General features: G+C 35.2%; 1 protein-coding gene across 1 annotated transcript in view; it reads right to left on the reverse strand.

The window, feature by feature from the left end:
• Positions 1–1,324: 1,324 nt before the first annotated feature.
• LysRS (Lysyl-tRNA synthetase) overlaps positions 1,325–19,027 on the reverse strand; it is a 59,953-nt gene continuing 42,250 nt past the window's right edge. Inside the window, exons 13-18 of the mRNA XM_080151409.1 lie at positions 12,611–12,717; positions 11,920–12,029; positions 11,559–11,611; positions 7,182–7,259; positions 2,620–2,745; positions 1,325–1,900 (exon numbers count right to left, since the gene is read on the reverse strand). Coding sequence (XP_080007535.1) covers positions 1,765–1,900; positions 2,620–2,745; positions 7,182–7,259; positions 11,559–11,611; positions 11,920–12,029; positions 12,611–12,717 — 610 coding nt within the window. The 3' untranslated portion in view covers positions 1,325–1,764. The remainder of the gene's footprint in view (positions 1,901–2,619; positions 2,746–7,181; positions 7,260–11,558; positions 11,612–11,919; positions 12,030–12,610; positions 12,718–19,027) is intronic.

A 19,027-nucleotide genomic window follows, 5' to 3' on the forward strand; every position in this document is an offset into this window, starting at 1 on the left:
CTAGGGTCGGTTCCCGACTTGCTGGATTATCTTAAATAAAGTCCGCATTAATAGACAAAGTTTATTCAAGAAAAAACATGTAAAAATATAAGTCAGTTTCTAGGTTAGGTTAGGTAAATGCTCTTAAGCCCAGCAGAAAACCAACCTAGCCCGGGGGGGTTAGCTTCAGGTTAGTCTAATATTAATTTTCGCTCAGAATTTGAGTTTCTTGACCTAAAAAACCTATATTTTGATATATAACAAGATATATATTGGAAAAAATGCACTTAACCCCTGCAGGCCACCAACCTAGCCCGATGGGTCTAGCTTCAGATTAGTCTAATGCTTATATTTGCTCTGAATTTGAGTTTCTTGACCTAAAAAACCTATAATTAGATGTTTCACAACATATGTATTGGGAAAAATGCACTTTACCCCTGTGGGCCACCCACCTAGCCCCCTGGGGTCGGTCCCCGACTTGCTGAATCATCTTAAATAATGTCCATATGAATAGATACAGTGTATTTAAGTTAAAACCCTAAGAAAAAACAATTTAAGGTAAGTTTCCACATCAAAATAGACCAAAAAAGCCTAAAAACCCCATTTGCGTAGGGTTTTTCTTACCTAACCTAACCTTAAAATAAAATTTTTTGGATTTTTTTGCCATTTAGATGTAATACCTATAGGACTAGGCTTATATACCAAGTTTGAAGGGTCTAGCTAAATATCTAGACCATTTTGCTCACGGATTACGAATGTCATTACGCCCCCCCCCCTTAATCACTAAAAATTCTTCTACCCATTTATCTTGAACAGGAGATGTTAAAATTACAAAAACTTGAAAAACTAGGAATCGATCTAGCACCCCAACCATTCAGGGTGTAGTAATAAAACTTGATGGAAATATGTAAAATTTAAACTTATTTCATCCCTAAAAATTTCAGCTGTCTATCTTGTATAGGGATCGAAAAAATATAAAAAAATAGGAATCGATCTAGCACCCCAACCAATAGAGGCATCTTATTAAAACTTAATGAAAATACGTAGAGTATGAATTTATTTAATCCCTTAAAATTCCAGCGGTTTATCTTGAACAGGAATTGAGAAAATTACAAAAAAGGTAAACATCTAGAAATCGATCTAGCACCCCCATTAATAGACAGACGAACATAACAATGTATAGATTGAATGAGCATATGTCATGGTATTCTTCACTAAAATTTTCAGCTGTCTATCTCTTATAGGAGCCGAGAAAATCACGTTTCCCCCATAGCGTTACTGACTAACGGACGTACAGACAAAGTTAATTATAGAGTAGCTTCGCTACTAAACAAAAAGCATGGTATTTCAGCTGGAGAGAGAAAACTTTATTTGACTGCAGAGAGAGAAGAAGTAAACAAAATTAACAATTATCTATCTTAACACAAACAGAGAATTCTAAATAAGGGTTCAGCTTTTTATAATTGCATCAAAACTGCAACATTTTAGCTGGTTAGAAATAAAAATAAATAGAACATATATGTATAAAAATAAGAAAAGTAGGCGCTTTCTTACATGGCATCATGTGGAGCACTGATAAATCACAACCCCCCTCCCGTAATTTCAAAGTAAACTTGAAAATGGGGAGGGAGGGGGGCTACAGTGCTCAAGCACAAAAATGTATAACAGTCCGAATTAGGTGGCTATAATTTAAAAAAAACTAAACATAAACATATTTTGTTTAACAACAATGAGTCAAAGTACAGGTTTTTCTCATTCAATTTGATGATTTGTTGATCTTGGTTTCTACTTTTCCGGGGCGCCAGCAGCTCCCCCCTCCTTGGCGGCGGCCTCGTCTTTTGGTTTGTTGTCCTCTGGTTTCATGGCGGGGAAGAAGAGAACCTCCTTGATGTTGTTGCTGTCAGTCAAGAACATGGACATTCTAAAAAAAACATAACATTAGTGAATGTCTCAGAAGTTAAACAGGCTTCTTTTTTTGTTAGGCAGTAAGACGGTTAAACCAAAAAGTTTAATCTTTCCTGCCTATTACATATACACATCCCAGCCTCCTGTCAATACCCATACCCCAGCCTCCAGTGGGGGGTAGACCATACTCCAGAGCTGTACAGAGGAATAATCGTACCTGTCAATACCCATACCCCAACCTCCAGTGGGGGGAAGACCATACTCCAGGGCTGTACAGAGGAATAATCATACCTGTCAATACCAATACCCCAGCCTCCAGTGGGGGGTAGACCATACTCCAGAGCTGTACAGAAGTATAATCGTACCTGTCAATACCCATACCCCAACCTCCAGTGGGGGGTAGACCATACTCCAGGGCTGTACAAAAGTATAATCATACCTGTCAATACCCATACCCCAACCGCCAGTGGGGGGTAGACCATACTCCAGGGCTGTACAGAAGTATAATCGTACCTGTCAATACCCATACCCCAACCTCCAGTGGGGGGTAGACCATACTCCAGGGCTGTACAGAGGAATAATCATACCTGTCAATACCCATACCCCAGCCTCCAGTGGAGGGTAGACCATACTCCAGGGCTGTACAGAAGTATAATCATACCTGTCAATACCCATACCCCAGCCTCCAGTGGGGGGTAGACCATACTCCAGGGCTGTACAGAGGAATAATCATACCTGTCAATACCCATACCCCAGCCTCCAGTGGGTGGTAGACCATACTCCAGAGCTGTACAGAAGTTTTCGTCCAAGAACATAGCTTCATCGTCACCGCTGGCTTTGTCTTTGGCCTGCTGCTCGAACCTTTAACAGGAAAATCATTGATAAGATACCTAAGTTTTTTTTAGGGTGGGGGGGAGTGTTTGTGGGGGATTGACCAGCCATTATAAGATATCTTTATTGAAGTTTTATGTGCCCTTCTTCAAATTTTATACCTAAATAACTTTGTCCGTTCAACCGGATATTAATAGAATATTGTCATCCTTGTTTTCATTGTTGCTCTGGTAACTAGCAATAAATTAAGACTTTTGAAAAGAATTAAAGAGGAGAAATATCTTTTGTTTGATTTTAATCACAAAAAATCAAAAATATTTTGAACAAAAGAATTATTTGAAATAAATAAATATCAAAGGTCTAGATATGGAGTTTCTTAATTGGACCAAAAGTAACTCGGTACAGGAATAATCCGGCCACTTTATTGGTTAGGAGTACACAATGAGGTTCTTTAGGACAATTTTTATTTAAAATTTCAACTATGAATTTGGGCGAACAATTGTGTTTGATTCTCCATCTAGGGTAATAAATATATTTTTGAACAATTTCTACGTGATTTGAATTACAATGAAGAATAGATTTTTTAGAATTATGAAATGCGTGCGTCTTTGTCATATCTTAATTCTAAAAGAATTTATGAAAAGAGAATATTTAAAAGTGTTTATTATTACTTTTATCCTCAACTTTTCAGAGTAAAAAGAAAACCCGCGGCATTATGGCAAATAAAAGCGTGCCTGAGATGGGTTTTTGAAAGATGAATGCCGCGTTTTTTTCGACATTGATTGATTGAACGAAGACGATAGAATTTCAACATAGTATACAACTTAAGAATTCAAAATTTTAAAATTATTGTTTTAGCCATTTGTATAATGTCTAATACAGCTCTAAAAAGATGCATTAATTAATATGCAGCAAAAAATGGATTGTTGATAATTTTTTTTTTTTTCTACAAAGGCCGTACCAACAAAAGCGAAATAATTAAATAAATAGCTGTACCTATACTCTGTCTAAATTTCGCGAATTGAAAAAACGCGGCATTCATATTTCAAAAACCCATCTCTGCTTGCTGTCAGGGAAGTATCGGGTTAGAGTCTGGACAACATCGCGCTATAAAACAGACTTTAAAATTGACCTTTCATTTGCTATTTCTTACTGACACCGATAGTGATATAACCATAGGATTACACACACATACACACATCCTGTTACTTATCAAAGACTTGAAACTACGCCCCTAGAGGCCTCTTTGTTAAGATCAGCTGTTTACCAAAATTATCTAAAAGGCCGCTGGGCGGCGCTAGTTTCGTAGAATGTTTTTTTTTGCGATTTTTCTTTGGAGGGTTTGTTTTCCTGCTTCAAAAGGGTTATAAACCTGTCAAGGACCTATGAGAAGCTACACTGTAAAGGTAAACCGTATCGGTTCAGCTATTAGCGAGATCCTTTAATACAGACAGACACACAGTGATTCTTTTACTTATAAGGAAAACCATCCAGGGATCTATAACAAGCTTTCATAAAATGGAGAACACAATTTGTTTAGTAGTAAACGGATAAGGGGCGTCGTGGCTCAGCGGTAACACACTGTGCTACGGTGGTGAGAGTTCGAGTTCAATTCTCCATGTGTTGACTCGAATTTCTCTTCCACAATAATCACACAACTTCCCCTGGTTGTATAAGAAGGGGATTATTAGGTAAGTTTGGATACTCAATAGTCACGTACATAATATCAGTACTTCCCTTATACCAAGCTCCTCATTCATTACGGTGACTTAATTTGGGACACCTGCCATACTCGGCGAGGGTGAGGTAATAATGAGTAGCGGGTCAAGTCATAATGTGCAGACTGGCCAGCCAATTTTAAAAATAAAAAACGTACATAACGTACACAAAAAAATACGTTACGTACATAAAAAAAGTAAAAAACGTAGAAAAACGTACATACCTAATAAAAATAAGTTAAATAATTTTCTAGTTACCTATTATCAATACATTTAAGTCTACTAGCGGCTACCTGTAAAGGAGAACCATAGCGAACTGACAGACACAAGATATCCTATTACTCTATTCAAAAGAACTAGCGTCTACGCTCCTAAAGGCCTCTAGGGGCACTTGAGGAGGGGAGAGTTAAATTCAATAAAAAAAAATGGATGACAACATACATAAGTAGCGAAGCTCAAAAGTTATTTATAGACATCTGGAAAAAAATTAACTTAAAATCAGTGAGCAATTAAAATTCATTTTTGGGGGGAGGAGGTAGTTTTTTTTCTAAAGTCAATTTCTCTTGGGAGGGTGGATGGTGATACTCTTCCCCAAAATAGTTATAAAACTTCCAAAAACCTATGAGAAGCTATTCTGTTAAGGAGAACCATATCGGTTCCGTGGTTAGCGAGATCCTTTGGTACAAACAAACAGAGATCCTGTTATTATGTACAAAGTATATCCTATTATAAGGACCAACGACTACACCCTTAGAGGCCTCTAGAGGAACTTGTTTAGGGGGGGGGGGGGAGTTGAATTCAAAAACCCATTTTTTTTATTTAAAAATAAAAAGTAAAAAACAAGGATGACAACATCCTTAAGTAGCGAAGCTCAAAAGTTATGGATGGAAATCTGGGAACTATATAAACTATAGAGTTGTGTCGTAAAAAATAAGCATTTAACTTATTTAAATAAATCACAAAACCTTTTAAAAATATATATTAACGTGAAAATCTAGGAATAAATTCAGCCCCCCAACCAATAAGCAAATCTCAATGAAATTTAGTGGAACTAATACAATCTAAATGAACTAAATGAAAAAAATAATCACAATCATTTTTTATATTTTTTTTTGGACAAATTTCCAACAAACGATTCTATAAAAGAGGGGACGAAGCCTCTAGAGGCTAGGGGCGAAGCCTCTAATCCTAGTAGAAAGTAAAAAGCTTTCGGTGTCCCTCCCCCAAAGAAAATAGCAAAAAACCATCACAGGACTATTAGGTATATTCCATGAAGAGTAGAGCCCAATAGGTTCAGTGGTTACTGAGATATTAAGCTTCTGATATACAGACGGACAGACATCATTCTACTTTGTATTATAGATAATATACTATTTTTGTAATACTTTTTGTACAAATACAAATAAATATACAAATACTTTTATTAGGGATGGGAATCCGTCGAATTTTTGGGCCGGATTCGGATTCCGGATTCTGAAGGAATCCGTCAAAAAAAGTGACGGATTCTTATTTTTGGCGGATTCCGGATTCGGATTCCGGATTCTAGCAGTATTTTAAAAGGCCGTCCGTCACAGAGGGATAGCTTTTTTCGTCAATTTATCACTATGTTACTTGGTTGAAGCCTTGATTTGTTTAAAGTGTTGACTTCCAGCATAACTAAAACATTTACATCACATTAGTAATTATTAAAAATTTGTAATGTAGAAATTGAATAGCTCATCACGTGATAGCTGGCCTGACAATGAGAGCTCTGTGTTATCAGCTGGTATATAAACTTCGTGGTTTATGTGGGAAGAAATGGGGGGGGGTGGGGGGGGGGAGGTGGTGTGTTGGGGGGGGGGGGTGATCATTGCCTTCAAAAAGAGGGAGTTGTAAGAAAAATTCAAGACGGTAATTTTAGCCTACCAATTTAGAATCCGGAATCCGCTATAAAAAACGGATTCCGGATACGGATTCAGATTCCAAAATTGGCCGAAAATTGGGCGGATTCCGGATTCCGGATCCGGATTCTCATCACTAACTTTTATACTTATATTTGATTCTTATTCTTTAAAAACTGAAGATACCAAAAAATAAGACTTATTAATCCTAAACTGAGCACCATATGATATCTCGGAAAATTTACCCAAGTAGGTATATAAAGAATTTGAAAAAAATTATCGTAAAATCTATTAAAGGTGTAGTTGCATGAAATGCATTTAAACTTGAATTTAGTCAACTGCATATCTCTTTCTGTTCAATAGTTTAAACTAAATCTAAAGGACATATATTTCAAATCCATAAATTTAAACTGTAAGTTCTAATAACATATATGCATAATTTACCTACATATTTTTGTTCTATGAAAATTGAAGATATTATTGAATTTATTTGATATAATACACCTATTGTTTTTGCAAAAATTTTCGTACAAAACATACAAAATCGCTTTTCTACTAATATTTGATACTTATTCTTAAAAACACGTAAAACGTACAAAAATATAAAATACGTTACGTACACATCTCAAAATAACGTCCAGAACGTACTCAGATTTGATACGTTACGTACAAAACGTACACTCTGGCCAGTCTGAATGTGCTTGAACGTTGAGCTTGATAGCCCTAGTGGCTATACAAAAGTGTCTCAACCTACTCCATGACTACTTAGGTCCAAACCCTAAGAAACTATGGCTAATCAATCAATCAATCAATCAAGTAGTAATCGGAATCTTTAAACCTTACTACTTTTTAGAAAAGAATTTCCAACCTGGATCTCTGAACCATAGGATCATTCAACTCTGTGTAAGCATTGCAAACTTCCTTCTTCATCACAAACAATTCAAATCTAAACACAAATAAAACTTTATAAATATCATTATCATATTCACATTTAAGACAGTTATGGCGGTTTCCCTAAGAGTGCCTAGTCGAGCAGCACAGAACCCATCCACCTTATTTAAAATAAGGGGGGGGGGGGCGAAAGTGACACTTTTTGAAACCAAAACTAAAAGTCAACAAAGGAACTCAACTAAAAAAAAGAGTTAAAGGTCTGAGATTTTGCATGGCAGTTGCTTTATAGGGGTACAATATGGAACTGTGAAGAAACGGCGGCGCAACCGCCGAAAACCGCCGTTTCCTGCCGAATTTTTTTTGCCTTTTCTCGGCGGTTGCGCCGCCGTTTCTTCAAAGTTCCATATTGTACCCATATAAAGCAACTGCCATGCAAAATGTCAGACCTGTAACTCTTTTTTAGTTGAGTTCCTTTGACATTTAGTTTTGGTTTCAAAGTGTCACTTTCGCCCCCCCCCCCCTTTTTAGTTTTTTTCATTACTTTAGGTAAGGTTAGGATAAGTTATATTAGGTACTGGGTAGCTCTGAACAGGTATAGGCCTTGCAGGGTTAGGGCTCCCCGCAAGGATAGGTCAAAAAAATCTTTCAAAAGTGGCAAAATCATCTGGTAAGAAATATGGCCCAAGTGAAATAAGTGAGTAATATTGGTAGGTACCGAGAAGACTTCTTTCTGTATAAAATAAAAAAATTGCTTTTCTCAGTAAAGATCTCATTTATCACTGAACTGATTTAAATATATATTTAGGAAAGCTTCATATAGGTCCGGAATGGTTTTAGGCCATTTATTTAATTCTTATGATAGCTTTGGCTCTTTTCTGCCCCTTCCCTTCTACATAGATTATAGAGCTACTATATGGTAAGCAGCAACCACAAGATATTTTAACAAAACACACTACTGTAATGAGAATTTAAATAAGAACGTTCAATTATTCTTAATTTATTTTACCTAAAAGTTAAAACTAATTTAAAATCATTGTGTAAAATGCAGACAAATATTAAAATGAGAATAAACTGTCTCTTGGTTCAATAGATTCAAGTCTATCCGGCGGTTTACCTTTAAGTGCCTGCTGATCACTGGATCCCCCCCGGCCCCCCTATTTTAAAAATAAATTGAAAATAAGAAAAGGAAGTGTTTCGTTTGTTTATTCATTACTTTAGGATAGTTTAGGTTATTAGGTTACCCTGTAAGGTTAGGCATAAAAACTATCCTCCCCTATTGTCCATTTATTTAAGAAATAAGAGGGGAGGGGGCTAGTGCTCGACACGCACTTAAAGGGAAAACACCGCTATCCTAACATCTTACACTTTCAATTGAATACATTATTTAAACTTCTACATCATGTAATTCCCAATTGCATAAAACCCAACACAAAGATAAAGACTTGAAATATCATATTATATGTGTAGTTTCTTTTGTTTGTCCATTAAGATATTGCAAACCGTTGGACAGATTGATTTATCAATATTATAGAAGCTTAACATAGGTCTAGTTACTGTTTACTATTTTTATTTACTCTAAACAACTACATTCGAAAAAAGTCCCTAGATGCTAGGGGCGCTTGCATTTTAAATACAGAGGTAATTGAATTGTGTTTTCTAAAGATTCCTCCCTAAAAATGTTTTAAGGGGAGGGGGGTGAGGAAATGAGGAAAGGGGATCAGCTACTAAAGCATATTTCAACTTTGTTTTGCAGAGCATAAGTCCTCTTGCAAAGCAGGACCTGTCTATCCATCTCTACTCTTGAAATTTTTCATTTGAAAAGCAAACATTGGTCTAACTATATTTAGGGATAGGTTAATGAAAAAATAAAGTAAGCAAAAACTGTTGACAGCCCCCCTCCCTCCATCCAATTCTATATTGACATAAAAAATAATGTCGGGAGGGGCTGAGAAGTTCGTTAGGTCAGATTGGATACAAGATAGCCCCGCAGGATTAGAGTTATAGGAGCCGGAGCTGTTTTTTAAAGAAAAGAACGGCTCCAGCAAAATATGGCGGCTCCTGGCTCCGCAACGCTGCAAATCATTATTACTATATCCCTCTATCCATGATTATACTAGAATAGAACTAGAGCTCTCTTTGTCTAGCATAGGAGGACAACAATATTAATTCATATTATTATTGGAATTTTGGTTGTTGGAAATCAAAATATAAATTCATAAGGCATGTATTTTTAGAAGCAAAATGCATTGATACAATATCCGAAGAGATATTTCAAAGAAAGAAATATATTTTCATTCTATTTTGACTGGCTGAAAAATAAGAAAAAGTAGTAAAGGTAAAGAATATCCAAGAAAAGTCAACCCGTTCAACTTAGAAAAATCTTCTAGGGTTTTACCGAGGTAGTCAACAAAACGTAAATTCGATTAATATCCCCTGGATTTGAATCGGTTCTCAGCCATGCTGAAAAATCAACTACAACACAAAATTAGACAATTTAAAAAAGAAAATTTAAAATTAAACCAGTTTTCTTATTCTTATTTTAATATCCGCTAAATGCTGTCTATAATACAATGCGAAAAATAACTATTACACCATGCAGGAAATTAGTGTTTTATAAACTAAATTGTAAAACTAAAACTTTATTGAAAAGTGTACTACTGCACCCAGTATAATCAGGAATCTATTTCTACAGGGACATGAGAATGCACAAAATATTTATGTTCACCCCCCAATGACGTTAAACAAAAATACCCCTTCTTATAGAGATCAAATTTGTTGGTAAGAAAGTCTTAACACTTCAAAGGGGGGGGGGGGGGCGAAAGTGACAATTTTTGAAACCAAAACTAAAAGTCAAAGGAACTCAACTAAAAAAAGAGTTACAGGTCTGACATTTTGCATGGCAGTTGCTATATAGGGGTACAATATGGAACTGTGAAGAAACGGCGTCGCAACCGCCGAAAACCGCCGAGAAAAGACAAAAAAAATTTCGGCGGGAAACGGCGGTTTTCGGCGGTTGCGCCGCCGTTTCTTCACAGTTCCATATTTTACCCATATAAAGCAACTGCCATGCAAAATCTCAGACCTGTAACTCTTTTTTTAGTTGAGTTCCTTTGTTGACTTTTAGTTTTGGTTTCAAAAAGTGTCACTTTCGCCCCCCCCCCCTTTGTACTATCCAATCAAGATTTAATAAAAGAAGCCTCTAGGGGCAATTAATGTCGGAGATAGCCTACCCCAAAATACTTAAAAACCTCCACTGTACCTATAAGAAGCTTCATTGTAAAGGAGAACCATATCGGTTTAGCGGTCATTGAGATCCTTCGCTACATACAAAAAACGCTTACTACTTTATATAAAAGGAATGTAGAACCAGTATATTTTACTGTCTAATGTACCCTCCCTCCCTGACTGTCCCCAAATTGTCTGGAAATCTCTTGAGAAAACTATTTCAAATATACTATCAAATCTATTTTAGAATTTAAATGCAGAAATTATACAATTCCAAGTATTCTAATATTTATTCCAAAACACAGGCGTTTTCCCTAATAAAACCTTGTTAAGCATCGAAATTCTACCTCACCCCTCCCACCCTTAATTTGAAATTAGTTGATAGTTTGTTTTATTTAATCTAGATCAGGTTAGGTTATATTGGGTAGGTACTGGGTAGCCCCGCAGGTTTAGAGTAGGGTTGGGCCGGATATCCGGTCATTTTCAATATCCGGCCGGATACCGGATATTAAAACTGTCCGGTTACATGATATCCGGCTGATTTTTGACGCCGGATGTCCGGTTATCCGATAAATTGCCGGATATCGAACGTTGGCCATATATCCGATTGGAACCGGATATCCGGCATTAGAAATCAGCCGGATATCCGGTATCCGGCCAAAAAAGGATCCGGCCCAACCCTAGTTTAGAGCACTATAGGTATAGATTCAGCAGGGGGTTAGGCAAAGAAAATACTCCCCCTCCTAATTCAATATATTCTAAATCTAAATGGAAGGGGGGGGGGTGTTTAAGTGCTCCACATAAACTTTATGAGAAAGCACCAATACACATATGATTTATAAAACCAAATGCAAATTATTCTACAAAAGACATCTAATACAGATAAATCAAATTATTCTTAGTTTTGACTAAATATATTATTACGGGGTGCTATCTATACAAGGGGGGATGTTTTTAAGTTTACTGACCCTAACCTATCTTAAAACAATCATAAGTATTTCTATATTTGTTCATTTGCTTCAATATTCAATTTATTGAGCTTTACTTGTATGGATTTTGTCGCCCTTGTTTTATATGAAAATATTTTAAATCTTGAAAAGAGTGTAAAAAGAAAGAGAAATGTTGTTACCTCTCTGTTAATCCCTTCTCTGATCTATGCCACTTAGCCAGCGGAGACATCACCTTAAACATTTTTATTTTATAGAAAATATTTTTACAGTAAGGCTTAATCGTATCCGATTAATATCCGCTGGATTTGAACCGGTTCGCAGCCATACTAAAAAATCATGTATAACATCGTACTACAGACAATTTTCAATGAATATTAAAATAAAAATCATAGAATTAATACCAGTTTTTTAATTGCACGACCTTCATCTGAAAGTCCTAACTGTGCATGGTAATGAGTCTGTTTCGCGCCAGGCATTTAAGTGACCAAAAGTGTTCCATCCGTTTTCTTACGACCCGCACAAAATTTTGTACTGTCAAACCTGTGGGTGCTCTGTGATGAAAGTTGGGTTGATACATTGTTCCTCCAGGAATTCTCCAACCAGTTTGTCCAGCAACCTGGCGGCTGTTCTGGGAGGTGGACAATCAATACCTGGAATCAACATTAGTTTTGAAAAAGGTCGTAAGTTACTTTGCTTGCTTGCACGAACTTAAATAACATTTAAGTAAAATTATTATAAAATCTTGATTGATTGATACAAATTAAAGTTACCACCATAGTACAAAAGGGCTGTACAATTATTTTCCATAATCTTAACCCTTAGGTCCTTGCTGGATAGAACACCTATTATTACATATTACATATTTAGTGCGGGATTCTCCTTTGATTTCAAGTGAACATCTAGAGAACCCATGGGATGCAATACTCTTAACACCTACTGGTGGATATTAGGTTAAGTAACATCCAACAACCAACCCTTTGATTACAAGATCTTTGTCTGAGAAGTTCTAACTGTGCAGTGCATGCATGGTAATGAGTAGCACCTGTAAATGGGCCAAGCCATTCCAAATTGTATTATGTCGTGCACTTGACATAGCAGCAGAACGAACCATTTTTAACATCTTTAGTTATGACGCGGTGTCGGGCCAAGATTCGAACATTTCACTTCCCCGACGATGAGCAGATGCGCTACGTGTTGAGCAACAGAGTCGCAGGTAGGATAAAACACATACCTTTAGCTACACAAATAGAGTCAAGAACAGCTCTAGCTTCATCAGTATGAAGTTGATCAGGGGAGGGAAGCTTCTGCCCCAAGATTTTCTCCAGGTCAGGGAACATTCTAGATAAATGTTAACTTTAATGATTTAAATAATGAAACTAGGACGACAATGTCAATATAAATAGATGATAAGCTCACTTAATGTCAGGTGACTAATCATCCAAGGAGTCTTTACAGCAAAATCAGAAGATTAGGATAGTTATATTCTACAAACATTTGTAATACAAGCTAGGTATAAATTATCTCAAAAGTTCATTATGACAGCTTTGATTTTAAATTGTTTGAAGTCTCACATCTTAGATAAAGTTATGATTTAATACACTGGCCTACTTATTAGTAACGGGGCTAATCTAAAACTATTTTTGGCCTTCCGTCTGTCTTTACAACATTATCTCGGCTTCTATATACAGGGCGACCACTCCAAAACAATAAAAATATAGTATATTTATAGTATATTTTTTTTATCCACATAGTATATATAGTATATTTTTTTTACTTATATAGTATGCTATAGTATCGGACTTTGAATTATCTAGTAATATTTATATACATCATCAATAATAACTCAAAGCAAAGCTGTTTTCAAAGAAATTTTCCATATAAGGTGGGGGGGTGGAGTTTTGCCACTTACGCTTACTCTGAGATTATTAGGCTAGGTATTAATGTGAGACTATAGGTTATTTGGGATAAAAGTTTACTTTTGGGTAGATAGTATTTCACATATATTTATATTTTTCACATATATTTATACCTCCAGGTTCAGGTGCTGCAGGCTGGCTGGAAGGTGGTTTCTGGACAAGTAAAAAAATTAAAATTTTTGTTTGAAGAGTTAGAGATCAACTTATTAAAAAAAATATGTATCTTTTTGGATGTTATTAACATATCTAAAGAAAAAAATTAAAATAGGCCTCCAAGTTCTGGTCTTTCAGGCCTCCAGGTCCACTCTGGACAGGTTATAGATAAATTTTTTTTATTTGAAGAGTTAAAGGTCAACTTAAAAAACAGAATATGCATCTTGTTGGATGCTATTATCATATCTGAAGAAAAAATTAAAATCGGCCTCCAAGTTCTGGTCCTGCAGGCCTCCAGGTCCACTCTGGACAGATAAAATTCAAATTTCTTATTTGAAGAGTTAGAGGTCAACTTATAAAACAAAGTATGCATCTTTTAAATTTTTTTTTTTACATATTTGAAGAAAAAATGACATTTAGCCTCCAGGTTCAGGTGCTGCAGACCCTAAGGTGGACTCTGGACAGGTAAAAATCAAACTTCTTATTTGAACAGTTAATGGTATATTTGTTAAACAAAATGAGCTTATAATTGGCCTCCAGGTTTAAGTGCTGCAGGAATCCAGGTGGACTCTGGACAGTTATAAAATCAAAATTTTAAATTCAAGGAGCTAGAGGTTATTTTATTAAAAAACATAAGCATCTTTTTAGATGCTTTTTATGAGTATAAAGAAAAAATGACAATCGACCTCCAGGTTAAGGTGCTACAGGCCTCTAGGTGGACTCTGGACAGGTAAAAATCTAAATTTCTTATTTATAAGGTTAGAGATTAGTTAATAAAACACCAAAAGCATCTTTTTAGACGTTATTTACATATCTGAAAAAAAATACAATTACCCTCCAGGTTCAGGTGCTGCAGGCCTCCATGTAGACTCTGTCCAGAGAAGACCTGAAGACCTACAGGACCTGAACTTAATAGCCGATTTTAATTTTTTCTTCAGATGTTAATAACATTCAAATAGAGGCACATTCTTTTTAATAAGTTAACCTCTAACTCTTCAAATAAGAAATTGAATCTTTTACCTGTCCTGGGTGAACCTTAACTTGTAGCCCGATTTGCTAATATTCTCCAAAGAAATGCATAATCTGTTATATAAATTGACCTCTAACTATTCATATAGGAAATTTGAGTGTTTACCTGTCCAGAGTGGACCTGGAGGACTGCTGAACCCCGGAACTTGGAGGTCGATTATTTTCTTCAAAATTGTTAAGAACATCCAAAAAGATACATATTCTGTTTTATAAGTTGACCTATAAATCCTAAAATAAGAAATTTGTTTTATACCTGTACAGAGTGGACCTGGAGTCCTGCAGGACTTGACCCTGGAGGCCAATTTAAAATTTTTCTTCAGATATGTTAATAACACCCATAAAGCATATTCTCTTCAAACAAGAAATTTGAATTTTTACCAGTCCAAAGTGGACCTGAACTTGGAGGTCAATTTTAATATTTTCTTCAAAATTGTTACTAACATCCAAAAAGATATATATTCTTTTTTATAAGTTGACCTCCAACTTTTTAAACTTGAGGCCAATTTTAATCAGATATGTTAATAACATTCCAAAAGATGCATATTTTGTTTAATAAGTTGATCTCTAAATCTTCAAACAAAAATTTAAAATTTGATTTACCTGTCCAGAAACCACCTTCCAACCTGCAGCACCTTAAACTGGAGACCTATCCAAATAATGATTAAATATAAGTGAACTACTACCCAAAAGTAAACTTTTATCCCAAATAACCTAGTTTCACATTATTACCTAGCCTAATAATCACAGAGTAAGCGAAAGTGGCAAAACTTCCCCTCCCCCTTAAGTTAATTCTATGAAAAATAACTGATATTTAAATCATTAGATATCACAAACAGTCAGGGTTTCGGATCCGCATTGATTTTTTGCGGATCCGGATCCTCCAAATTTGGTCAGTGCGGATGCGGATCCATGGCAATAAAAATGAAATCACCAAACTTTTCAAAAAATATTTTTTCTTTAATTCGAAGTCAAAAATACTTTTAATTTTCAAGTCTGACCCTAAACCTTAAAGATTGGCTCTCATCAAGAGAATGTCTGAGATTTTATATAAATTTAAGTAGATTTTTCCATTTTTTCCGCATTTTTTTGAGTCCAAGGATCCGGATCCGGATCAGCATTTTTTTGCGGATCAAGATCCTTGGACTCGAAAATATGCGGATCCTTGCGGATCCGGATCCGAAACCCTGCAAACAGTAATATATTTTCAGGGATTTTCTTCATCTCTTTCTTACTGTAGAGCTTTGTTCATTTTTGTCCTATCAGAGTATCTTTTGATAGGTTATATTATGTTAGATTAGGTAAGATAAAGTTTAATGATTGCCACGCAGGGCTAGAGCCCCCCGCAGGGGCTAGAAATATGAGAAAACCTTATGTGAAAATAAGACAAAACGCTCCTTAAGAGGCGTTGTCACAAAACTGACAATATTCGTTTTTTGTTTTATAAATGTAATATCATATTCATATAGTATATATATAGTAAATTTTGGTAAAAAAAAGGTAATATTATATAGTATATATAGTAAATTTTGGTCATATAGTATGATATAGTATCTAAATTCATCCTATATAGTATAAATAGTATATATAGTATGCAGTGGTCGCCCTGTATATAAGATTTAACGCAGAATGTTTAAGAGAAAATTTCTATAAAGCATCCAGTCCAAAATTTGGTTTGCAAGCCTGTCTTATAATTTTTTGTTGTTGATAATTTACTAAATAAATATTGTAATACACATGTACTTCGCTACTTAAGGGTGTTGTCCTACTTGTTATTCAAATTGTTTACTGGAAATCCAACAATTCCTTAAAAGTTTTGTGGACGGTATCTTTGGTAAAATTTAAGAGCACAACACCCACTAGAACTACTCTCACATTTACCAGAAACTTTTCCAATTAAAGTTTAGTTTAGGCGCAGGTCGTCAAAACTTTTATTTTAAACTAAACACCTTCGCTCTCTCCATCCACAGATTTACTTGGAAATTATTTCTAAGCAAATGAGCAGAACATGGATACAGATCAAGAAAAAAATAACAAAAAAGACAAAAACCATTTACTATTAGGTATTTAAAAGGGGAAGGTAGCTTTCGCAGAATTCCGTAAATGTGTGAGTGTTAAGACTTAAAAATAGGAGTAAAACTCTAAAATTGTGTATGGTAGTTGCTCTAATATAGTACAATAAAGTCCATATCCACGTTATACCCCATTAAAACAACTGCCATGCCAAATTTTTGGGTTCTTACTTCTATTTTAAATTCTTAAAACTCACACATTTACGGAATTCTGCGACAGTTACCTCCCTCATTGTACACTAGCACGAATGGATATGCTAATAATCGGAAAGGTAACGGGTTCGAATCTTGGCTGAATTCTTATATAAACTAAAGAATTCTTAAAATTTTTAAATTGTAAGATTATTAATACGAAGGATGCCTAACCCATACACAGTCTAAATAAAATGTCCAAACAAAGGTTTTGTACTCAAAGGGTTAGTTGTCTAAAAATGCCATCTAATCTGCTATTTTAACCCCTGAAAATTCTTTTTATACTTATTTATTCCCTTGGTTTGCAATTTTATAATCAAGCTAAAAGTACGTTTCTTTTCTTTTTTTTGGACAAATTGGGCTAATAATAATTATTAAGTTAAAAATGATGCAAAATTTATTTTTATATTTTGTTTGATCTGTGAAGAAGATTCAATTAACTGGCAGAGATGTGCAGTGCATCCCAGGGAGGAAGGGGACATGAAACTGAAAATTACTATGGTACCCAAAGTTAATAACCATTAAATACTTTGGATACTTATTTTTTATTTTGATTGATTGGTTCCAAGCTATTAGTGTATAAACTTTACAATCCATTATTTCAATCTACAGAAGTGGTAGTTATGTGTATTATCAATGGGGATGTGTTAGAATTTATCGTCTATTGTCTTATCCCTTAAGATCCTTGAGTGCATCCGTTCTAATTCTTCCTTTCCAAGCCTTCAGGTTTTTTTTCATTAAAGAAGTTTTTTAACACTTAGAACAAGTTTGTCAGTTAACATAACGTTTAAAGATAAATCTCTAGCAATATAAATTCCAAAAGCTTTAACATTAGGTTCTGTTTAAGCAGAATAGGTAGTTATTTATCGCATCACATGTTATAGAAAGCTTTCCGCAGACGACCTAGGACCGGGCTACCAAAACTGGCATTAATATAATAATTTTATTTTAATACTCGTTGCAAACTGGTTTCTGATATCCGGTTCTAATCCAGCGGATATTAACCGGTTCCAAAGCCACACTGGAATTATCATTCTGATTTGATCTTAATAGTGGCTTAGGTTTTCGCACCTTTATGATTTTATTAAAACTCAATCATTTTTAAAATTTATCTTTTTATTTTATCTCTCCAAAGGGGGGGGGGGGGGGCGAAAGTGACACTTTTTGAAACCAAAACTAAAAGTCAACAAAGGAACTCAACTAAAAAAAGAGTTACAGGTCTGAGATTTTGCATGGCAGTTGCTTTAAGAAACGGCGGCGCAACCGCCGAAAACCGCCGTTTCCCGCCGAAATTTTTTTTGCCTTTTCTCGGTGGTTTTCGGCGGTTGCGCCGCCGTTTCTTCAAAAAGTGTCACTTTCGCCCCCCCCCCTTTCTTTTGTATCTTTCTATCTTGTTCTTATAAAAGAAAATAGGCTAAAAATTCAAGGATCTTAACGGATAAGACAAAAAACGATATTTTGATATACATCCCTAATGATGATAATCAAAATTACCCCTTTCGTATATTAATATCATTGGTTGAAAAGTTTGGACACTACTTATTCGGAGCCAATACATCCAAAATTCAATAAAAGTAAACACATTTTTTTGAGCCAACTTATAATAGAACGTGATTATAAACCATTTTGTACCAGTGTAATGTCCCCTCCCTCCCTGTAAAAGACCTGAAGCTTAAACTAAGTTTCCACTTGGAAATTACCTTTATGCAAATTATCATCCTTAACAATAGACAGACAAGTTTTAAACTAATCAGGTTTAATACAATAAATCTATAAATATAGATGTATGACCAGACAACTACCTGGATCCCCCCGTTGGGGACCTTTTTTGGCTGCTATCAAATTGCTGTCTGCTCTTTTGAAGCGACTTGGCTGTGTTAATATTCTCAACGCTATTGGTTAAGACCGAAGTGAAAGATGGCACAGGGTCCTCCGGTTGGGGACATACAGTTATTTAACCACTTCGCCCTCTTTTACTCTTATTTATATGCATTCATACATACATAGACTAATCTTTTTATCCTGTAGTAACTTTCAATTTAAAGGTATTTGTTGGTTATCAGGTTTAGCCCTGTGTTTATTTATAAAAAAGTTACTGAGCAATAATGATTAAATCAGTATTTAAGTATTTAAGCTATTTTTCAATTATTTAAATACTAAAAGTCAATTGAAATTTAACTCCCCCCAAAAACTTTTCAAAATGCCTTTTTATAACTAAAATTGAAAATGGGTAGGGGTCTGCAACTAAAGATTATGGAAAATTGCTTTTTATTAGAGGTAAGATGATAA

The sequence above is a fragment of the Acartia tonsa genome, chromosome 2, assembly GCF_053477335.1.
Source record: "Acartia tonsa isolate MP-2025a chromosome 2, ASM5347733v1, whole genome shotgun sequence".
Taxonomy (NCBI): domain Eukaryota; kingdom Metazoa; phylum Arthropoda; class Copepoda; order Calanoida; family Acartiidae; genus Acartia; species Acartia tonsa.